The sequence below is a fragment of the Terrapene carolina genome, unplaced genomic scaffold, assembly GCF_002925995.2.
Source record: "Terrapene carolina triunguis isolate 2854851 unplaced genomic scaffold, T_m_triunguis-2.0 Scaffold198, whole genome shotgun sequence".
Taxonomy (NCBI): Eukaryota; Metazoa; Chordata; order Testudines; family Emydidae; genus Terrapene; species Terrapene triunguis.
This window is the reverse complement of record NW_020664549.1, coordinates 1,242,986-1,267,385: the sequence shown is the minus strand read 5'-3', so window position 1 is coordinate 1,267,385 and position 24,400 is coordinate 1,242,986. Positions and strand designations below refer to the sequence as shown.

General features: G+C 48.9%; 1 protein-coding gene across 1 annotated transcript; it reads right to left on the bottom strand.

Moving 5' to 3' along the window:
* Positions 1-13,879: 13,879 nt before the first annotated feature.
* On the bottom strand, positions 13,880-23,769 carry LOC112118413 (Krueppel-like factor 15). The gene is made up of 3 exons (XM_024216703.2): positions 23,730-23,769; positions 18,861-19,945; positions 13,880-15,306 (listed from the first exon to the last, which is right to left on the bottom strand). Exons 2-3 carry the CDS (start codon positions 19,817-19,819, stop codon positions 15,135-15,137), a joined length of 1,131 nt encoding a protein of 376 aa, XP_024072471.1. The 5' UTR covers positions 19,820-19,945; positions 23,730-23,769; the 3' UTR covers positions 13,880-15,134.
* Between the last annotated feature and the right edge of the window lie 631 nt (positions 23,770-24,400).

Below are 24,400 nucleotides of genomic sequence, written 5' to 3'. Positions count from 1 at the left end.
TCGCTCACACGCGACACGGGTCCGTCCGGCCACCGTAAGCCACACTTCCGCCCCGGAGGGAGGGGCTGCAGACCAGACTAGACTTGGCCAATTACAGCTCGCCCCTTGGGGAACAACTGGCCTATGAAAAGCCTTGTTCCACCCCCTTCTCTGCAGAGCATTATGGGGAATGTAGTTCTTTGGAGGGGGGTGGCTCTAGTAGAGGCCAGCTGGACATGTGCCTAAGGACTGGACAGGGTGCTAACGCTGAGGGCAGACTGCTGGGTTCTCCGTCCAGCTGTTGGGCAGCATGCAAGACCCAGGAGGAGTCCTGGAGTGTCTGTTTAGATCCCCCAGTCACTGTATGAGCCTGGGCAAATTACAGCACCCACCCAGTGGGTGGTGCCCAGGCTCTCTATGTTCAGGGGTGTTGAGCACCAGCAGCTCCCTACTCCCACATCAGGAATGGGGGGAGGGGTGCTCAGCCTTTCTGAAAACCACACCAAAGGCCACAGCTGCTGAGAGTACAATATTAATAGGCATAAGAAAGCTGTCCTTGGTGGCCCTGGGGTTGCTTTTGCAAAACCAGAAGAATGATACTAGCTCATTTTAAAGAGGGAATGGATTTTGTTTCATTCATTACCAAGGGTAGTACGCTTTAGACTCCTTGGCGGAAAAAGCAGACAGGAACATTAAAATCACAAGTTGATGGTGCTAATGTTTTTACATACAAACTTACTTTAAAAACTCTCAGTGCCTACTGTAGCAGCCCCTGTTTTCACATGTACACAGTTACAGAGCTAAAGAAAAACATAAGAAGGTGAGGGAGAAAGGTAAGAGCAGGGCTGGCTTTAGGCCAATTCCACCAATTCCCCCGAATCGGGCCCCACGCCTAAGAGGGCCCCGTGCCCAGTTGCAGGGCCACCCATAGTGGGGGGGGCAAGTGGCAGAGAATCCCTTCCTTGACTAGAGGCGCCTTTTTAATTTTTACTCACCCAGCGGCGTTCCGTGTCTTCGGTGGCACTTTGGCGGCGGGTCCCTCACTCGCTCCGGGTCTTTGGCAGCAGTTTGGCGGCGGGTCCTTCAGTGCCACCGAAGACCCGGAGCGAGTGAAGGACCCACCGCCAAAGACTAGGAGCGCGGCCCGCTGAGTACAAGCCCCACGTGTTTTTTCTTTTTTTTTTTTTTTTTTTTTTTTAAGTCATGCCTGACGGGGCCCCGTCGAAACTGTTCGAATCAGGCCCCGCACTTCCTAAAGCCGGCCCTGGGTAAGAGACTGATAATGTCAGCCGAAACTAAGAATTTTTGAGGCAGAGAGGTATAGGGAAGCTATTGGAGATGACAGATGCTGAATAAAGGGTTCATCACAGGGGAGGAGGAGAGGAAAAGAGGCAAGGGATAGAAGATCAGTTTGGGAAAGGAAGAAGCGAATTTTTATGAAAGAAACATGAGCAACTCCATGAAAGATTTTAAAAAGCCCTAGCAAGTGCACTTTTGAAGCATGTGATTAAGTAAGTGTCAAGTAGAGTTGTTCAAAGGGATGATGCACTAACAGAGGGGAGGTAGCATTCTCCCCAAGCCGGAATACAGGAAGCTGACTTTAGGGCATAAAGAAGGAAAGCTCAATAAGCAAGGTGAAAGGAGATCAAGTCACATATGACAGCATGAGCAGTGGAATGAGTACAGGCCTACATGGGAAACACTGTGGAGGGAGTGAAGGCCATAATGTGAGGACAGAAGAGATGCAAGAAAAGAAGAAAGTTTCAGGATTAAGTCTACAGTCCATGGAGCGGAATGGGAGAGCGTGTGCTGCGATTGAAGAGGATCTTGCCCAAGAGAATTGCTTCCGTCCTTGAGGTGCTTTGTTTGAAGAAAGCAGAAGTGAAGTCACAAGTGTGTGGTCAAGAGAAACTGAAGAGGCGGGAAAGGGGAAGCCCTTGAAAGTGGTAAAATATGAGTGGAGTATCAGCATGAAAATAGTGAAGGTTAAAAGATAAGAGCAGCAGAAAAGATCCTGAACAGTGATAAAAGAGCAGAAGTTCAGGCCCTGAGCCACAGAGGGTTCCATAAAGGGGGAGTTTTGCTAAAGCTAGGAGCTCCAATCAGACAGTGTCACTTTTCTCACTAACTCTCACTTCACTGTACTCTGCTTTTGAAAGTCACTGTCTGTGCTACTGAGAGAGGTTTATAAGCAAAATATTTCCTCCTTGAGGAATGACACTGCGGTTCTTTTCAGTCATTAGGGAACACAGTAGAGTTTGGCCACTATATTATATAAGAAATACATTTTTAAACCCCCCCCCCCTCCAGAAATCTATTTCTTATGTAAGAATATCAGGTTCCCCAACCTTTCTAGACAGCTTTCTGTTCTTGTATATGGTTCACTCAACCTACGGTGCTAGAACATGCACTGCTTTTCAGTATCCTGAGACTCCATTTTTATTAACACGCCATTCCTTTAAAAGGGAAGTTAGGAGACTACGCACTGCACTCCATGGGGAGCCCTAATTCATGGGAAAGCTCATTAAAACAGCCCACCCACACACTGTCGGGACACAGAGCAATTGATCTTCCAGGGTCAGACATTGAAGGATTAGCTGCTGACTGCTTTGCCTTGGCTTAGAGACCCATTTTGATCAGCCTTCTACTTTACCACCTTATAAGCCTGGATAGGACAGATGCAGCTTGTCATACCCTCCTCAATGGGATGGTTTCATTTAGGCAATGAAGGCAGCAGATGAAATACAGAAATACAGAGGGGTTTGCACTCTTCCTTCCTCAAAATAGAAACAACAGCAGTAGTCCCAGCCCTCCATCACATTCCCACTCATGCCCAGCTGCAAAGAAAGCTTAAGCAGCACTTAGTTATGAAAGGGACTGATACCACATATGCCAGAACAGGCAGTTTCAAGTTTCCTGGATGCCATTTCACAGGGCATATTGTGCCCCTTCAGTCTTTTACTAAAATATTTTACCGTAATTACACCCATTAGGAACTCAGTCCTCCAAACCCAACTGAGCATAGGGGCAGGTTTTCAAGAGAGCACAGCACTCAAAAAATACAAGACATGGCCCATGATAAGTTTCACTTAGGCATTATCTTCATACCCCTTAATATGCTAAAAGCATTTGCTCAGCTCCTGGTTAAACAGGAACACTGCATGTTATACTTTATATTATTTCAACTGAGGTGAGCTATATGCCATTATCACTCCCCCTTCTTTGTTGGATCCATTTAATTCCTTACAATGGCTCTATAATAAAGTGAAGGAAGACATTTCTAGGTTGACAGTTGAAAGATGGGGGGGGGGGGAGAGAAGAGACAAGTAATCTTTTTGCTCATGTAAAACATCTTATTAGGAGGCAGTGTGGCCTAGTGGATGAGATTTGTCTGTGATTCAGGATACCTGAGTTAGGGTTCCTGCTCTGTCCCTTGAGCAAGTTACTTCCCAGCTCTGTGCTTCCGATTCCCCACCCTCCTTTTGTCTTGTCCATTTTTACTATAAACTCTTTGGAGCAGGAACGGTTACTATGCCTTAGGACAGCCCTTAGCACAATGAGTCCTGCTCTTTGCTGGAGCCTGTAGGAGCTACTCTACTATAGAAACAGTACAAGAGATCAGGATACTTCAGCCAAGAGAAGAGATGAAGTCTTTGGATAAACCATTCATAGCCACCCTCTGTATACTTCTAGTCTCGGTTTTGCAGTTTGTTCCATAGATTCTAGGACTGGAAGAGACCTTGAGAGGTCATCGAGTCCAGTCCCCACGCTGCTTCCTCTATTTACAACTTCTTCTCTTCATACACTGAAGAATATCCCTCCCCCCTTCAGATCCCTCTTGAAAAGCGGCACATGATCTGCCTGACAATATCTACATTAATTCACCTCAAACAGATATATATTTGTTTGGGACAGAGTAGGGGTCTGATTTTGCAATCCTTGCTCACGGAAGCAGTTCTACTGAAGTCAATTGAATTCCTCATGAGCTCCATTAGTTTATTCACAAATGTAAGGTCTGCAAAATTGGAACTCCTACATTGTGAGTTCCTGAAGGCGGGGACTGTATCCCCTCATTTGCTTGTACAGCACCAAGCATGGCTAACTGCTGCCAATTTGCAACCCCCATGATTGGTGCTGAAGGTTAATCTTTCATAACAGCCGAAATATCCAAACAAACCTACTAGAACTAAAAACAAAACTACATTAAATACAGATCCTCTCTCCTGGAAACTGGTAACTCACCCAGGTAGATCATCACATATACCCAACACAGTAGGAGTCATCTGAACAGAAATGGGATCCTAATACTGTGCCTAGCAAGACACTTGCATGGTGGAACAGGGAGATGCTGGACTCCATCTTTTCTAGTTCTTCTCTCCCCCCCCCCCCCCCCCACAGCTATTTTAGAAAGTCAAGTAAAGAAAGGAGAGGGTCAAAGTTTGTTCTGAAATGTACCATGACCCACTCAAAGTCTGCTGGCACTGTAACTTCTGCTTGCCACTGTGCTATTGATTGCATGGCTAGCTGGACTCCGCTTACTTCAGTGGTGTTACTCTTGATTTACACCAGTGAAATTAGAGACAGCCCCTAAGAATTCATTATTGGTGTGTGCTGCAGTAGCACATAATGACCCTAATCAAGGATTGACACCTAAGTGCTGGGCACTATACACAAGATTGCCACATGAAAATCAAGAGGCCCAGTTCTGATCTCTCTCTATGCAACTCTGTTGACTTCACTAGAGTTACTCCCAATTTTTAGCAGCATAAAATAGGATCAGGGTTGATTAGCAGAATCCACTCAGAACAAATAGTGTTAGAACCCTACAGGAAGGAGCATAAGTCCCATTAAAAAAATAACTATCAGTGACAGTATGTGCACATATGGACCAAAGAATCTGGATCTGTGGGGGGTAGGGGAAAGCAATGTCAGGAACGTCTCACCTCATTCATGAGTCTGACTTGGATATTACTGGGTTAGTGTCCTGCTTAGATGAGACTGGGGGAAATGGAGGCAGGGGGGGGCAAAGCAAGGTGGAGCAGGGAACAGGGCAGAGTTAAAAAAAATCATATGCAGAGAAGCTTAAAAGGAGCAGAAACAAAGTTTAATTGTTAAAGATTTATACTGGCATGATTGGGGCCCCTTGTGGAAGGCTTTGTAGAGAGAGTAAATAGTTGTCCCTGTCCAAAGAGCAATTCTAGAAAGACAAAATCCAGTAAGATCACTGCAGGAAAAATTTTTTTTTTTTAAAGCATTGACATATTAGAGAAATCTCACAGCAAGTTCCTGACTTCAGGACTATATGATCTTTGGCTGGGCTGGTTGAAGGAGAATCGTAGATGCAGGGGTAGCCAACACATTATGCAACAGCAGGTCAGGCACTTCAGCCCTAGCCTGTTCCATAATTCAACAGTGCCCTTTTAAGACAGCTTTTAACTCAGCAGCTGACTCGAACGAGAGAGCTGAAAATCTGCATATTTGGCAATTTTCTGAATGACCCTAAGAGTTTCATGCCTCACTAGCAAACACCACAATCCCAAGTAAAGGGGGGTGGGGGGAAGGAAAATCAGTCTCATTAACACAGTAAGGTTTCTCTCTAGAAAGAGTAGCACTCATTTAGGTCATCCTTAACTTTAAGCATGTGCTTAAGTGCTTTCCTGGATCACGGCCTTAGAGATTTTCTAAGGCACAAAGCTATTTATTGAAGCGCAAAGCTACAAACGCTAACTTCGCTATGCTGTACCTCAAGAGATCACAGTATCCCTTTCACCTCTACTATTCCTCCTGTGCACTTGTGCGGGCATGTTATTGCAAGCTACTCAGTCAGACACACAAAGGTGTTGAGTTCTGTGTAAATCTCAATAGCACAGAGGGCATGACATGAACTTTCAGTTCCAAAACAGCAAGCTGGTGACTAAGTAGGAAGTTTCAGTTGGTTTGTTCTAAGGATCACAACCAGGGGTGCTAGTTTGTGCATGAGGACTAGATGGTGCTAGTCATCAAGCGGTCAAGGTTCATAGCAGGAAACCCTATCCTAGCTGGATTCTGATCATCTTCCAACGTGGCTTGCAGCACACAAGAGAATGGCCAAGAGGCCTTGTGACACTATTACCTATAGTTAGGGCTCAACTTCCTACTTCAGGTGAACTCCAGACTCCAAGTGGCCACCTTCATAAAACTTCATCCTTCAAGTTGCATGTCATAGCATCGTGCGTTCACGGGGTGATGCAATATTATGACATCACTTTGCAAACATGTTTCCCAAAGGTCTTTCAGGATGCGTCTTAAGTGCCTTGGAAGCCTCTATACTGCAGGACTTCGGATAGCGTGGTCTAGGGTTGCCAACCATCCTGGAGTCTCCAGGAATTAAAGATGAATCTTTAATTAAAGACTGTCATGTGATGAAGCCTCCAGGAATAAGTCCAACCAAAACTGACAACCCTACGCGTGGTCAAGAGTCAGGTTGCTCCCATAAATATCTGGGGACATGGCAGCCACGACTCAGGGTCTGAAGGTGGCACCCTGAAGAGATGGCAGCTCCTGCCCCCACTATTTTCAGAACCTGCAGCAGTTTTGCCGTTTGGCTCCAAAATAACTTGTGTTGAAAACTAAAGCAATCCTATTTTTTTTTTGCCTAAGGCCATTAAGACTGCAACAAGCAGCACCAAAGCAGAGACAAAGATGATCTAGGCAAGGATAGTTTAAAAAGCCAAATTTTACTGCTGTCGGTGTCAAAAAGCTGGCCCATTTGTTGGCAGTTTCAGCAGAAGCCAAGGAGGCTGCATTCCTCTCACTGATGTTATTGTATTACAATAGCACCCAGAGGCCTTAAAGAGATCAGGACCCCCTGTGATGGATGCATACATATAGCAAGAGAATCCCTGCTCCTAAAGAACTTACAGTCTAAATAGACAAGACAGACATGGTAGGAGGGAAAACCGAGGGGTGAAGTGACTGGCCCAAGGTCACGCAGCAAGTCAGCGGCAGAGTCAGGAATAGCATTCAAGTCTCTGCACTCTGCCTCTACAGAAGGGACCCAACCAAGGCAGGGCTAAGGCCCTGTGAAGGGGGGCAACAGTTGAAGCTTGCACTGCTGCTGCTCATGCTGTACCTGCTCTATGACTGACTAGTCCCCTGAGCAGTTAGTGCTGCACTAAGATCATACCACATTTTTAATATTTTAAAATCACACAATTAATCCTGCATATTAATAAAAATAAATCTCTCCATGGCAGGGTTAGAGAGGCCTTCCATGAGCACTAGGTAGTTGGATCCACTCAAGACAACGATGGCCCCTGTTGTGATCACTCAACCTACACATACACCCTAATTGTGAGCGGGCATTCATGGAATGTCACCATCACCTATAACAAATGCTAACAGGAAAAGATGCAAAGGCAAGAGAGACCGAACTAGTCCAAACACAAGGGCTACTGATCTAACTCAAGGACTGTGTTAACAGCGTTCTTGGTGAACAAGAAAAGCGTGGAACTGAAAATCAGCAAGCCAAAATTGGTGTCAAACTAGGCCTAGCTGGTGGACAAAATAATGAAGGCAATGGGCTGTTCCACCCACCATTCCCTTTTTAGGTCCTTAAAGACTTGGGGAGAAAAGTTTCCCCATCCTAGCTGCCACTCCCACCATCTCCTGGGACCCCAGACTTCTTCCATCCTAATCCAGAGAAATATCCTGACCAGACTGGCCCAGAGAGAGGGAGCCAGATGAAAAAGTCACCTCCACCAGCTCTAGCTAAATCCTGAATACCACCTGGGATGTGAAACTTTGAGTTCGTCTACACTACTGTTAATTTCTCACACCCCTGAGCAACATAGCTAGGTCAACCTAAGTTTTAGGTGTAGACCAGACCTTTGTCTCTCCCCTCCACCCTCCATATCCTTTTCCTTCCCCACCTTATTTCTTCTCGTCCCACTTATTTCCCCTCAGCTTTGAGGTATCCTGTTAGTTGGCCCCTTCCCAGCCTTGTTAACCCCTTCTAGGCTAGATAGGGTGTTCACCCCACTCACCACCTCAGTAGTGTTTTCCTTACAAAACAGACTGTCACTCAGGTAGGTCACAGATCCACACACAAAAATTCCTAGTCATGCTTCCATCATTGCTCCTACTCCCAGACAAATCAAGCGGCCTTCCGGCATGCTCAGCACTGCTGAAGATGGGACAAGATCAGTACTCAACCCAGCCACTTGACTCATACCAATAGTCTCATTTCAGAGCCTTGCTTGTGTACGAAACCCACTGCTTGAAATAGAAGGGGGAAGATATTGTGGTATGGTCAGGTCTCTGGTACAGGAAGCCCTGTAGCTGCAGGTGGCTGGGAGTCGGGGGAGGAGAGAGAGAAGACGAGAGAGAGAGGAGGCCAAAGCTTTCAAAAGTGACTAGTGATGTTGGGTGGCCCATTTTTGGACATTTTAAAAGGAGCCTGGTTTTCAGTATTGAGCACCCACCCTCCTTCAGAGATTCAGGCCCCTTTAAGAAGTCACGATTTGGGCACCCTCTCCCCTGCCCCCCCAAATCTCTACTTGTTACTGAAAGTCTTGGTGAGAAACAATGTCAGGTCCCAGCTAGTCCATGCCCTGACTATTGCACCATTACTCCCTACAGTATGTTTCCTAGTGCTTTTCCTAGACTGACCTTGATTTAAATTGAGAGAGAGAGAGCATGCCATCAGAACAGGGGGCAATCATGCAGACAGCATGGTACCTACCCACAGCTGGGTGAACTAGGGGTCATTACTTACCCACAGCTGGGTAAACATTTGCTTGGGGTCCTATTGAATTGTATTCGCAAAGCACAGTGGAGCAAGTGGACAGAGGAGAATACTCCCTATTCCCCAGTTGGAGAATTGCTCTGTCCTTTAACGGAGCTTAAAGGCAGACACACTTTTACTTGGAAAATGGTTTAGTTGAAGCAGCAAGTCTTATGACACAGCAAGACATTTTAGTCTAGCTATGTTCTTCTTTAAACATTGACATGTCCTTAACCTCTCTCCAGACAAGGGCTTCCTTTAGCTCAGTTAGACACCTGCCAGCCGCCCACTCAAAGACAGATAGCAGTGAGATGGGAGCAGGTGCATCAGCTGAGAGAAGTCACATGGGCTGCAGCATGATGCTACTACTGTATACACCAGGGCCCTTTAGGAAGAAGCATAGGGCTTAATGCTCAGCCCTGACTGCATTGGGGGTGATTCACGTTGCCTGTTGCTACTGTGACACGTGCAAACAATTGGAGAAGGGACAGAGACTGAAGTCCCAACATTGAAGTGTCCACTGCAATGGGAGTAGCGACTGCAGCACTAGTAGCAGTACTCAAGTGACCTTTGATCTAGCTAGCTCCAACAACAGCAGTGAAGCCATGGCAGCATGGGCAGCCACACGAGCTAGCTACTCAAGTGCATACCCCGAGCCTCTGGCAAGCTTGTACAGATCCAAACTAGCTTTAGAATGTCAACACGTGCTGCAGTGACACACTGATTGCAGTGAGGACGTACTCCCCCGGCGCATAGGCCCAAGGAACTGGATTGAGCCACTTGAGGGTTAAAGTCTTGCAGATATTGCTGGAAATGTTCTCTTCCACCTGTTTCATGTTAACCTGTCTTTGTTTCTTATGGGCCTCTCAAGGAGGCAGGGCAGAGAAAGGATCTGGCCCAGCTGGCTGCAAAACAGAACACTCAGCTGCTAGGCTACTGTAGCTACTGTGAATGACTGCCTGTATTCCAGCCAGGCCCAGTGTGCTAGGCCCTGTCCAGCCCCACATGTCCCTGCTTTTCTTCGAGAGCTCAGACTCCAGCTTGCTTGCTGCCGCAAGCTAGTTCCTATTGCCCACCCAGAACTGTAGGTGGAGGAGAACCTAGGTGGGGAGTGCCCTGAATTACACTAGAGGGTGTTGTTATTAAACAACAGACACACACTATTTATTCACCAGGAGAACTCTCATGGCTAGAGCTGTGGAGACAGGATTTCTGGGGATCTATTCCAGGCTCTTCCACTGCCTCCTTACACAACCTCTGAGTCACCTCTATAATGGACATTCTACTTATCCACTGATGGAGTCTTGTGAAGCTTAACATGTGCCAATCCCTTCTAGGATGAAAGGCACCGTAGAAGAATCCCCATTAACACCCAGCTTTATCAATTTCCTGGGGCAAAGCCACAAATAGACCCAGCTGCCACAAACAGACATGGAGTCTCTCTTCCCAAAGATGCCATAAAACCAGGCTCACAATTTGCCCCCACACAGGTTTGGTTCCTCTCAGATGGAAAGAAGGCACAGCCAGCACCAATCAACTCTCCATGTTCCACCAGCAAGTGGTGTGCGGACCACAGGCCAGGGACTTCCCGCAGCATCGTCAGTTGCACGCAGAGTTCTAGGGCTTTGCACATAAGCATTGCTGTGCCTGCAACTGAAGGCACAGCGTGAAAATCATTTTATCAAGTTCTATACGTGCTCACACAAACACGACCATCCCTGCTTTCATTATTAGAACCCTTGTGGCACCCACAGCTGCTTCTTTGCCTAGAAAAATGTTTAGCCCTCTCAAAGCCCTTGTCTCCCAAGCACTGTACAACTAGTACTATTCCCATGGTACAGAAGGGGAAACTGAGGCACAGATGTTCCCTAGCTTGCCTAACAGCAGAGTCTCAATGTCAGAGCCAGGACTGGAACCCATGAATCCCAACTCCCAGAGCCATGCTTATGCTGGGATAAAAAGAAATGAAAGGTGTCACTTGGTGACACTAGTGACTTCAACTAACAGAAAGACAGACGAGTCCCACTCCTCCCGCACCACTGTACAGGGATATCCTTTGTTCACTGGGGAGCATTACAGTATGAAGGTTAACACATGACAGTAGCAGAGAACAGAGGTAATTACAGAAGCGCCAGCAAACCTTCCAAGCCATTTATCAAAAGCATCCCCTGAGGAGACAGGTAAGATGATAAATATTTCACAACAAATTCGTGCCCAAGGCATTTGATTCAATAAAATGCACGCCCTCCCCACCCTATTCAAGTTCTCTTTGATGGGAGCCACATGTCAGGTCAGCCACACTGAAGGTCTCTATTGCCTGCTCTCCCCATTCTCCTCCCAGCCCACTGGCCTCCCTGGGGACAAGAGTGGAATGTACAAATTCCACTTAGCGAATAAAAGATCAGAGAACTGAACTGTGGCCCAGATACAGCTTACTAGCCCCTCTTTGCCCACAGTCAAAAAGCACTGGAGTCACAAACTGTAGTTGGCCTTTGTATTCTAAAGGCCGAGAGGGGAAAGCAGGGTGGGGCAGATTCAAAAGGAACAGGCTGTGCTGTAAAGTGGTTTGGGGCCAGGTTAGAACAGCGAAAGGGACTGAAAGAAGAGCAAGACTGGCATGAATCATGCTGGCAAGGGGCCTGAAAAAGGTGCCCTGAAGGAAAGAGGGTATGAAGTGAATAAACCAGCTAGGCCAAAAACCCCAACGAAACAAAACAAAAATAGATTCTCACATACCTGTCTCTGGCTCAGAATTAAAACTTCATTACTGCACGCATTGAACTTGGGAGTTCTTGTTGGCTTCTGGTCACATCAATCCAGGGTGGGGCGGAGGAGCACTGGGAAAGTTACACAGAGAAGCACCCTTGCTTCCCCAAACCTACTACAAGGCACAGAATTCTAGCCAAGCACCTCATTAGAACCTGCATCAGGCTGCAGCTTTAAATATTCCCACATAGGCACACTGGAGAGGAACCCGGCTGAGTGTCTCCCCCCCCCCCCCCACACACACTATCCAGTTATAAACTAGAGGTGAGCCTGAACTCCATCCACAGAGCCAGACCTCCTGGAACTTTGGGGAAAGGTTGGCTCTGGATTCCAATATTACAGCTCCACCCATTTCTGCCATAACCCCCTCCCCCTATGGATTAGGAAACCAAGCAATGCAGGTGTTGCAAACTTAGTATGTTTCTTACACATTTCAGCTCTCTGGAAATCCAACCCAAGATCAATTAGCCTTGGTTAGGTCAAGCTGTAGCTCTTGCAGCTGGGTAACATACAAGTCAATTTCCCCCTCCATCATTTCTGGAAATTTGCCAAAGGCCTTAGTTCAGCTGCTGGCATTCTTTTTAGAATAAAGAGCCAACCCCATTTTCAGCAGTGTTTCTTCTTTGGGGAAGCAGTACTGCTCCTTAAAGTTGTCACACTTGAGGAATACTTTCTGCTTAGAGGAAGCAATTCCCTAGTTACACAATTACTTGTATTGTAAACTGTTTTGGACAAGGACTGCCTCTTTGTTCTGTGTTTGGACAGCGCCTTGCACAATGTGCCCCTGGTTCGTGACAGGGGTTCCTAGGTGCTACCACAATACAAGTCAGAGTAAGAAAGAAGTAACTTACCAGTAACTGGAACCCTTTGAGGACCACACTGTCGGGGAATGCGCCCCCAGTGCACAGAACTACTTAGCAGTGTCATGCTCCTTAGCTGCACAAGCACCCCAGGACAGTCTGCCCAACTTATAAAGGACATGGGGGCCCTCGACCATGCCAGTTCCTTCTCCTGTAGCTACACTGGGAAATTCTATCCATGAAACTGCTGCCAACAGCAATCAATTGCTATTACCAGGAAGGCGTAACCTCCAGCAGCAAGTGTTCCTAAATCCTGGAGATAACCCCACCTCGCACTTGTTTTCGAACTGCTCTACAAGCATTCCTCTCACACCTAGGTATCCTCATCCCCACTCCACGATGGGATACAGGGGGCACAGAGACCAGGCCACATAGCCCAAGGCCACAGAGCTAAGTGTCAGCCATGGCAAGTTCCTATGCAGCTCCAAACTCCCAGTCCAGCCCTCACCTCTCTGCGCTACTGCACCTTGCCTCTCATAGGAGCTTTGGTGTCTGCCATGAAAATGGCAAGTATGGGGGCAGAGACCTAGACAGGAGGATGCAGAGGGGAATTTTCAGTACCCATTTGTCTCCTTCAGAAATACTCGGGAAGCAGCAGTACACAGCACAGGGTGAGGGAGTGTCACATCACTTTCCCATGGCTTTTGTATAGATGCCAGGTTTTGTTGGTTTTTGGGGGGGGGGTTTTGTTTGCATGCAGGAAATTAACAAAAAAAGAAAATCTCAAAGTTCCCCATGAATTCCCCCCCCCCCCTCCAGTTTTTTGATAAGAACAAAATTGGTAAAAAGTTTGTTTTTGAAAACTGAAAAAAAATACAGAGGGAAAGAGTTGGGGTTTTTTCCCCCCAATTCCATTTTGTGTTGGGGGGGAAAAAATAAAATCAGAAGCTTTCAACCAAAACAGTAGTTTTCTACAACAGCATTTGTTTCAATTGAGAAGCCATTTTTTGTGGAAAAAATACGACAAAATAAAACCACTTTGTCCAGCTGTACTTGTGTGTTCCAGTGACTGGAATACACCGAGGTGCCACATGCACATGGCCAAGCTGGTCACTGGCCCCCTCCTCAACAGTAACCCCACCTCAATCAGGTAGCACTGTGCAAGGGCATTTTTCCTTTCTGCAGAACAGACACACTCCCCTTCTCCTCTCCCCACAGTACCCTTCACTTCTGAATTCATTTCCCCTTCCCAAAGCTCTCCCCCTTTCCATACCTCCCCCAATGATGCACTCTGAATTTGCTGCTCTCGTCTTCTCCTGGGGAATCGGATCTGCACCACACTTCCCAACGGCTCCACCACACAATTTGGCACATCAATGCCGTGCTGAACACCCATATGGAAGGTCAGAGGCCTACAGCTTCAGTCACTACAGGATGACCAGACACTATTCTAGTGTCCCATTAACATGGTAGTCAGGGTGCTGTTGAAAGTGTTACAGGCACTTTAATACAAAAAAGGACTATTGTAACAGATTACTACAAAGGTAATTGTGTTTTTTTGACAGCAGAGTTGTAACTATAAACCTGGGAACACAGATACCAACAGAAATGACAAACCAACCCTTCAGCTGGGGTGCTGTGAAGACCTGCCCGTTGTTTTTAGAGTCACCGTACCATTAGTAGGTGCAGCCGTTCACCTGCCCTTCCCAGCCTCAGGGCTGGGTGCAATGCCTGCAGAGGCAGCTGCTGGAGCAGAGGGGTCACCGATGCTGGGCCTGTGGGCCACACTAGCAACCTGCCAGAAGCCTGAGAGCTGCACGTGATTGGTATACACAGGAACAGGATGCAGACACCCTGATTTCGGACATGGAGGGGCAGCCCACAGACTTCAGGTGCCAGCATGCCATGTTCCAGCTCCACCTCAGCAGAACATGGGTGGGGGGTAGGCTGCACTTGAGGACTCCACAAGCAGCTAGCAGGCTCCTTGCTCTTTTGTCAGTGATAACAGACAAAGCAAGGACATGCTATACCCAACTAAGCGTTGGCCACATACAACCGAAAACACAGTAAGTGCATCAGCATCACCTTCCCAGGGACATCTTGGGAGTTTATCCTGGCTCTGTACATGATTAAAGAATATTTAACAGAAAAGGACATCAGCCTTGCCAATCCTGCAGACATCAGTGATGAGCAGCGCACACTGGGGGGGAGGGATCAGAGACCGGGACACGTCAAGAGGCAGTCCGGTTCCAGACCCACTGTACAATCTGTAAGCGAGGGCCTCTCTCTAGCCAAGACTCCAAGTACAGGTCTTTTGGCTCAGGCAGGAGGAAGTATCCCTTTTGGCTCTCCCCACTGGGATGGCTGCCCATGGACGGCTGGGTCATTGGTCGGACTTGCAGCCCCCATAGCAGGGAGGATATACAAGCAGCAAGTCAGGATGCTGGCTGAGGAAGAAGTGCTATTAACCCATTAGCTCTCGCTCCAACTCGTATCAGGCAGACATGACAGTGACAGAAGCATTTGAATTACCCTGACAGACAACACCTATTAACTCACCAAAGCCCTTAGATGAAGCCATCCTCCCACGCGTGCCCCTAATTAGCTCAGGTGCCCATCATGTGCATTTACAAGTGGCACAGTAGTATAGGAGACAAGTCCTGACCGTAAGGCATCCATGGGTAGAGGTAGACTTGGGATTTTCTCCAGTCTGTACAAAAAAGAAAATTATTTTCCCCTCTGAACAAAAAACACCCCTTTGTGTTCAGTTCAGTATCCAGCTCTGCTGGATTGCAACCCAATTCCGCAAGGCAGGGAGGAAAGGGTTAACTGCTGCCGCTGCCTTGAGCTGTCCGGCTGCGCTGGCCCCTGTGGATCTTCATGTGTTTGGATAAGTGGTCACTGCGGGCAAACTTCTTTTCGCAGGTCAGACACTGGTAGGGCTTGACGCCGGAGTGGGAGCGCTTGTGGCGCGAGAGCTCGTCCGACCGGGAAAACCTGCCGGGAGAAGGGAAGCACGTTGGGTTCTTTTGGCTGCACATTTACTGCTAGCTAACCTAGGAGAGGATGGTCATTCCCTGAGGCCACCAGGGCCAAGCCAGGAAACAGCGCAGAAGAGGACTGTGGGAACTAGGAAGGGGTAAGAAGGAAGGCCTAGGGGGTAGGGCACCGGACTGAGACTCAGGACACCTGGGGTCAATTCCCACCTCTGCCACAGACTCCCCATGTGACCTTGGGCAAGTCCCTTAGTCTCTAATGGTATGCTTACACCAGAAACGCTAGTGGCACACCTGTAGTGTAGAAACTTAGTACAGCGAGGGGGTCCTTCTGTTTCTATAGTAACTATCTCCACAAGGCGGTAGCTGCATTGACAGAAGAACTTTTCCATTTACCTAGTGGTGCCTACCCTGGGATTTAGGTCAGTTTAACTACATCACAGGGCATGCAATTTTTCACAGCCCTGAGCAATATAGTTAAGCCCACCTAACTTTGTAGCGCAGACCAGCCCTCAGCTCCCCACCTATAAAATGGGGATTATACATCCCTGTGAGGGAACTGGTGAGTGAGAGATGCTTGACTACTACTGTGATGAGGATCAGATAAGTGCCTGGAGACAAATAGCAAGCACCAAAGGGGTAGAATGAAAACATCTTCTTGGCCAAAGTAATAATACTTGGCATTTGCACAGCGCTTTCCACCTAAGAGCTCTACAGACATTAATGAAACCTCAGCTCCCTTGTGAAATACAACCCCCATAAAGACATAAGGGTGAGCGCAGCTTGCCTGAAGTCCATGTACTACAGATTTCCCAGTTCCTCCTTTCACAACTACAGCACATAGCCTGGCATTTCCTCCTTTTGCTATAAACACATACCGGGCCAAGTGATCCCTGGTGTAATTTCAATCACTGATGTGGGTGGATTGACACCAGAGATGAATTTGGGCAGTTGTCTCCATTTTGTGGTTGGGAACAAGGCCACAGTAGCAGCAAGAATTTCATCCCAGTTAGGATGGGCTGCCCGGTCTCTGCTCTCCTCCCAGACCGGGCTAATTAGAAAGAACCCCAGACACAGTACGGTTGCCAGCGAGTGTTTCCGAAGGGATGCCCACACACAGCCATCCCCATGGCAGGCGACTAGGATGCTTCCCTCATTCAGAACCTGCTCTCCCCTCAAAGAGCCTAGAAACTCCTGGGGACTGGATAGACACGGACTGGGAATGGGGTACAGTGCTTCGCACCTCTAGGTCACCGCTTCAGAGCCAGACCAGGGCAGTAGTGACCAAAAGCCAGTCCTTACCCTCTGGCAGCAGTTCAGTGGCCGGGCTGATTTTAGCAGTCTCGCTACAGTTCCCTATGGCCACGCCATCAAGCCTCCCCTACAACTGGCCCTAGTTACTCCCTGGCTGGAAGCGTTGGCTGAGAGGTTGAATGGAGTCAGGGACAACGAGCTGCCCCTCAGGCTTGGAGGCAGTCGCTCCAGGGCAGGGTAGAGGCACAGTGCTATGGGGACGCTTGCTCTGTAAACTGCCAGGCCAGTCTCTTTCACAAAGGTTCTTCTCCTCACCCATGGCACAGGCTCAACACAAGCTTTCCCACACATTCTCAGCAGCAAGTCCCAGCCCTGAGCTCATGAGACACTTCCAGGAGCCACTCTCCATTACCCACTCAATCCCTGGCTTCCCTATGAAGAGCAGCATTGGTTCGTCTGACAGGGGTCACTGGCTCCCCCCTAAACGGTGACAGGAGTTCATTTCTCAAATGATCAAGAGCCAGCAGGAGGCAGCAGCTTCCCATCACTATCAGCCTTTGCTACATTCCAATCCGGGGACAGACATCCGCTCCTCCTGGGACCGGTTTAAATAGCGAACTTCACGTGCGAAGGCTGCATACATCAATTTCACAGTTCTAGGCTGGAAGTTTCCATCCTGAGGCATGTTAGTGAAAGATCCAGATACTCACATGGCCCTCCTCCACTATGGTACCTAGATAGACCCACCTACTCAGTTCCTTAATTCCACATATGAAGTGGATCAGCTTAACCTCTCACGAAAGCTCTTTAAGTGCATTCAAATCCCCGCCCAATTTCTCCAGCACCCTCTTTCCTCCACCCGAAACGGGGCGCCCAGAAATCCAAATCCTCAGGTACCATCAGCATAAAGGTCGGCTGCAGAACTGGATTTTCACAAGCTTGGGTTTGGCAGCATCTGCATTAGAAAGCCTCAGAACTGATGTGATATCACTGTGATGCTTCATGTTTACAAATATAACTGGAGAACACCCAACAAGGAGTACAGGAGAGCATCTACTCCCTATTCTAGCTCTGAGAAGCTCACACATATGGTAGAAGCATTAGACAGAAGGGTTTTTCCATATGGCTGAAACATACTAAAAGAATGTGGAGCGAGAAGCTTCAGTTACACTCAGGCTCACTACGATAGTATTTCAGTTCACATCTGATACAGTAAAATGCTGCGCCTGTGGGTCTGTTCACCACTAACACTGCAGAAATTCAACAGATCCCAAGGCAGTCTCTCCAGACCTTCCAGGAGAAACACTGGCTTATTTTCTAGCCTAGCCATGAGCAGCAAATTCATGAGGATTTTTTTTTTTTTTTTTTTTAAAACAGTGAGCGATTTGATTGACAAGTTCCTGAGGAAAGCAATGGGCAATCCAATAGAGGAGACATTTATAAGTGGACCAATTATCGGAAGCAAGCTCTGGAAACAATCCTGCACTGGCCAGGGAATAGACTAGGAGTAACATTTTCAAACACACCTGAGTGACTTAGGAGCCAAACCATTTAAATCACTTTCAATGGGACTTAGGTGTTTTTGAAAGTTTAACCTAAATGTCCTGAGAGGTCTTTCTATCCCAGCCCTCCTCAAAGCTCTGCTTTCTAGAATTCACTGTAAAAACTGAATCCCAGAACAAGGGCAAGTTACTTCTAGTTAAAACTCCCCTGCTGCATTAAAAGTTACGATCTCAGTTAAAACACAGTCAGCATATGAACAGCTGGGGGAAGCAGAGGCCTGAAAATTTACACTTGGAAGTCTTGGATTTGCTATATATTTAGTCCAGGACCCAGTGCCAAAAAATATTGTTAGACTGAAGGGACAGTGAGGTTTTAGAATCAGCTCTCAAGAGCTAGCAGAGGATGCTGCATACCTTTGAAGAGAAGACAATGCCAGCTATCTAAAGAGACAAGACAACGGCTGAGTCAATCTTGCAAATGCACAGGAAGGAAGCAAGAGGCTAAGCAGAACTGTGCGATTTTCAAAAAGAGGGTCACGATCTGCCAGGGCCAGACAGGACAGATTTCCAAGGGCTCAGCACCCACAGCCCTAAACATGCTGGATGCTGAGCTCTTCTGAAAACCTCGTCCTGAGTGCGGGTACTGAGCACTTGAGAAAAGCAGGCTCTACCAGCCTGCTGCTAGTCCTTATAAACCCACGTACAGGCCAGATCCTGCAGGAGGCAGTCAATGGCTTGGCTGCCTGGCAGCCAGTGGAAAGGCGACCTTAACGCCAGGCTTCTCCACTTGCACACCCACCTCCAGCCGCAGTTGGGCCAGGTGCAAGTGTAGGGCTTCTCTCCAGTGTGGCGCCGGAAGTGCGCTTTGAGGTGGGAGCTCTTGGTGTACATCTTGCTGCAGCCAGGGTGCGTGCACTTGTGGACCCGGATGACAGAAGGGGAGACCTTCTGGAACTTGGGGGAAGCCTCAACCCCTCTCAGACTCCCCAGCGCCGCTGGCCTCAGAGCGATGGGCAGGGGGGCTATTTTGACGTACTTTTGGTCCAAGACAGTCACGGGGGGCTGGGCAGCCTGAGGGACAAAGGTCAGGCTTTGGCCCTGCACGCTGACGACCAACTGGGCCACCCTGATGCCATCCACAGCGCTTTGTGGTGTGGGGCTCCCACTGTTCATTTGGACGGGCTGGATCTGGAGGATAACGGGGATGCTCCCAATACCCACTGTCAGGCCCACAGCACCGGCTACCCCCCCAGCCTCAGCAGAGCTCAACACACCCCCTTCCGGAGCCATCCTGGGCGTAGGCTGCTCCCTAGGGCTCCCCAGGTTGATCTCCGACTTGATCTCCAGCTTCCCTCTGACGGGCTGTTTCTCACTCAGCTCATCCTTGAGGAGCTCCATCTTCTCCTTCAGGAACTCCTCAATCTCCTCGAGGGTGGGGGTGAAATCTCTGGAGAGGTCATTGCAGAAGTCAGGCAGTTTCAGATGAGCTTCATAGAGGGTGGCTTGGGATTGCTCACCTTCTTTCTTCACCTTGGACACCAGGAGGCGGGCGTCTTGCGCAGGGCAGCTGCCATGGCGAAGGAGAAGACTGGAGCCATCCGGAGGGTCAGATGCTCCTGCGTCACAGTCTTCTGGCAGAACAGCAGACGGCATCTTTGTCTTACGAGCATCAGTGTTGCTGTCTAGCCAAGAGGCGCCAGCTGGGGGGACCAGGGGGTCTGAAGCAGGGAGCAAGTCGCTGCAATTTAGAGAGACCATTTGTTGACTAGCGTCCCTTCTGCACGGAAAGATGTTAAATTGACTGGGTAGGAAACCTGTGTAACAATTCAGCTGGGCAGCAGTACAGCTGGTAGTCCTGATATTGCGGGGAAAGCGTTAGCCCACCTGCAAAGGAGCGACACCAAGGAGATTATTTACAGTGCAAACATCTAGGAACAATTCAATTACAAACAAGCCACTGTTGGGGTTTTTTTTGTTTTGTTTTTAAATTGCTCTGTTGCTCAAACACACATCCCAGTTATTCTCTATCTAAGAGGTCTGCAGAGAACTGTATTGTCATGTGATGTAGGCTTTCTTCCTTGTTTCCATAATTTGCATTAGCAGCCACCTTCACATGCATGAAACACTTTCCTGATATCGCTCTTCTGTTTCAACAATCACTGCAGTTGCCAGAGGGACGGTTTGCAATAGCACATGGGAGGGGAAGTGGTTTGCATAGGCCCGACTAGGAGGGGGAGGTGATTCATGAGATAAAATCTAAGATATAATTAAAAGGAGCAAGGAGAGGAAGCCCATGCTAGAGCCATTTGTGAGCTCTTGGCTTCCTGTGAGTAAGCAAATGCATGAGATTCCTTCAGAGCTGTCCAAACCAGTTGTGCCAGTCCTTGCTAGCGCCATCTCCCCAGGTCCCTTACGGTCAGGAAGGGCAGATTCTGAGGAGCTTTCCAGTTTTAGCAAGCCCGGCCTTAAAAATAAAGAAGCATCTGACTTAGTTCATGATCTGCCAAGGGCAAAACGTAGGACAAAGACCCTAAAATTGCTCAAGGCCTTTCGCAATATGGTTCATAACCTGTCCTTGGCATGACTTTGCATCTCTTGCCTGGACAATTCACAATGAACAGAAGCCAACACCGGGTGTATGTGAAGCAAGAGGGAACATTGGGCCATATCAGTCTCACCCCATCTTCAGATCCCTGCGCTGGGCTTCCAGCTTTCCTCCCACATGAAGATGAGGAGTTTGAATTTAAAAGCTCTACACAGCCCCAACCCTGCCTATAGCTCTGCTCCCCTTTCACCCCACCCCCATTTCCCCTCCCCCACTTCTCAATCCGGATACTTCCCTCTCCATCCTGCCTCAGATCTACTCCTTTCAGGCTGCTGGCTATGTTTACAACAGCCTCCCCCTCTCCGCACACCATGGACCTTCCTTATCCTCCTTCCACTCTCCCCTTAAAAGCCAGTTCTTCCCTGAAACCTGACAGTGCTGCAGAGACCAGGTTGCAAAGTCTGGGTGAGCTGACTTGTTCTTGAACCCTCCACTAACAAGACAGACAGCTAAGCAGCATAGTTATAGGAGGGTCCAGCCATTAGCGCACTAGTCTGGGACTCAGGAGACCCGAGTTCAATTCCCTACTCTGTCAGACTCCCTGTGAGATCTTGGACAAGTCATTTCGTCTCTGAGCCTCACTTCCCCTTAGCATGGCCCTACTTCACAGGAATGTTGTGAGGCCAAACATTAAGTCATAAGATGCTCAGATCACTGGGGCCAAGTAAGTACTTAAGACAGACACGCTCTGGATTTGCCAGGTATCAATGACAGCATCTTGCCTACTGGAAGCATTTTTTAGATTTTACAGGTTTAACTAAAATTCACAGTATCAATCTACATGGATGACAACATTCAAGAGTAATTAACAGACATGTCATGTATAAAAAAAACCACAGAGCCAGCTTTCACTGAAGCGTATCGCTGGACTAGGTTAGTTCTTTAGACATTAGTTTCTATAGCATCTTTTGTTTGCAGTGTTGTTGTAGCCATGTTGGTCCCAGGATATTAGAGACACAACACGGGTGAAGTAATACTGCTGGTGAGAGAGAAGCTCTTCAGGAAGAGCTCTGTGTAGCTGAAAGCTTGTCTCTCTCACCAACAGAAGTAGTCCAATAAAAGATATTCCCTCCTCCACCTTGTCTCCCTACAGCACCTTTTGTTGTGGGAAGATCTAAAAGCATTTTTTTTAAGTCTACCAATGACCCTGGGAAGTAGGTAAATATGCTGAAATCACAGATAGGCAGCCAAGGCACAAAGAGGTAAAGTGACTTGCCGAAAGTCACACAATGGGCAAGAGTTGGGAACAGAACCCAGAAGTCCCCACTTCCAACCTCCTGCGGTAATCAGTACAGTGCATTCCCGCCCCCTTCTTTTTAAAGGTTCAAAATGGCAAATGACTATCAACTCTTCGGGGCAAGGACTGTAATTTACTAGGTTTGAACAGGGGCTAGTGCAATGGGACCTCTGAGCTACTGCAAAATAAATGATCAATAATTCGGATACTAAGGCATTTGCACCATCATCATCCGTGACCAGATACCATGAAAAGAGCAGATACAGAAAAGCCCACAGATAGAATAGTCAAGGGCTAGTGAGCATGCACAGGCATTAGCATGCAAAAGCTGCTCTACAAAAATGAGAGCAAGGAGATAACTGCTCCCCGGTAGAATGAGTCCACAAAACGGATTAGACTTACTTGAGGCAAAGGAAAATGAGGATTGAAATACGGGACCACAACTCAGATCTGGATTCTATCCCTGGCTCCGCCACGCACGTCCTGTGTGATCTTGCAAGTCACTTTACTCTCTGCACCTCAGTGACCTCTGACAAAATCACTTCTCTCTCTCTGCCTCAGTTTGCCTCTCTGCGCAAGGGGGCTAATAAAACTGCCCTACCTCACTCGCAAGGGGTTACCAGGCTGAGTGGTTTTTAAAGTGCTCCCACACCCCGGAATGAGAGGCAGGGTATTGTTAGCAGCAAAGCACTGGCTGTGGCAGCACAACTGTGTGCCACAGGGATCTCTGGTGATTCCCGGGAGCTGGAGTCTCACATGACTTAGTTGCAGGCGCCATATGTTGCCGGGAGTTCACAGTGAAAGGGACTGCAGATGAAACAGGCACAATCCACACGAGCACGCTGTAAACTGACTTCGTGCCATTCCCCGGCTTACCATGCAACTTCCCGGCTTACTCTAGCCACTATCATTCATGGCAAAATCAGGTCCCGCCCTCCGGGCACGCCTGAATGGCCAGCTCTTCTGCCAACCAACCGATCCGGGGGTTTGCGATAGGGCACCTCCCCCTGCAAGCCGGGGGAGACCGGACTGAGTTACACTCCCCACATGACGCAGCCAAGTACACAGCAGCCATTCAGCCTGGAAAACTCATCTGTGCTTCAGCCTGTCAAGCGCGGGGCCCCTTTAAAGCCCAGCCGGTGGGGGGGGGGGGGGGGTTTTTCTGGGCGGGGGGGGGGGGGGGGGGGGGCGTTGTCTCTGCACGAGAACACTTGGCGTGTCTCGGCCCGCAAAACACAACCCTCCCCTCCCCTCGCACTGAGATCCGCGGGAACGCGCTTTCCTCCGCCTGCCCGCTGTCCAGCCCCGAGCATTCCCCTGCCCAGAGCCAGGGACCTGCAGGAGTCTCTCCCCAGCCCGCCCCGTGGGAACGCAGCCAGCCCGCCCGGCTCCCCTCCCCTCCCGAACACGGGAACAGGCCCCCGGGGAGCGCATCTGTGCAGAGTCACCCACGTGGCGGCAGCTTCGTTTCTCCCCCGTCCCCTCCCAGCGCCGGCGGGGGCTTTCCCCACCGCCGGGGGGTTTAGCTCTAGGGGGCGGAGGGGCCGCCGCCTTTCTCCCTTGCTGGATTAGGGAGGCTCGGGGGGGGGACTAATACGGTCAAGTAGCCGAGGGTAAATGGAGCCCGCCCACTTCTCCGGGGAATAGGGAGTTTAGGGGAGTTACTTTTTTTCTTTAAACCACCGCGCTGGAAGAAGTGAAAACATCAGCATCCCCCATCCCCTCCCTTCGCCCCCCAAACCGGGCCGGGCATCCCCCCTCCCCACTGCCCCGGGAAGGCCCCCGGCAGCTCAGAACCGCCCCCTTCCCGGCTGCGCTCCTCTTACCAGCCGGCTGCCCCCTTCCATGCTGGCACCTCCAGCTCCGCTCGCTCACATGACCCGGGGGAAGCTCCAGCCGGAGCCGCCGCCGCCGCCCCGCCCAGCCGAGGGCTCGGCTCGGTCCCCGCAGCCCCATTGGTGCGCGGCCGCTGGGGCTCGCCTGGCCCGCAGCCGGAGGGAGCAGCATGTGCGCAGCAGAGCAGGGACACGCCTCTGTCCTGAGCCCCACTCGCTACAGCTGACGGGAGAATGTGTGTGGGTTTCTCGAGGGGTATTTAATAAAAAATAGAGTCATTAAGGGGTAATCACCCCGGTAATTAATGGGGGGGGGTCTAATAACTAATAATCACATTTAATAATTAAGGGCTGCGGAACAATCATCCGCATGATTAGAAGTTTAACAATCCCAGCAGCCGACCATTAATTCACAATTCAGAGATAATAGTGAATAACCAGCAGTTAATTGTAATTAGAGGATGAAGCAATGCCACTAAAGGACAATAATGAAGAGGTTAATTAAGGAATACTGGATAATTAAGGATAATAATATGGACCTTAAGTACTGAGCCTTTATCTGCCAATAAGGACCAGTGGGGACAGTGAAAGGCCAGATTTGCAAAGGTATTTAGGCACCTAAAGGTGCTGATCAGCATGTGGTGTAATTTTCAAAAGCAGCT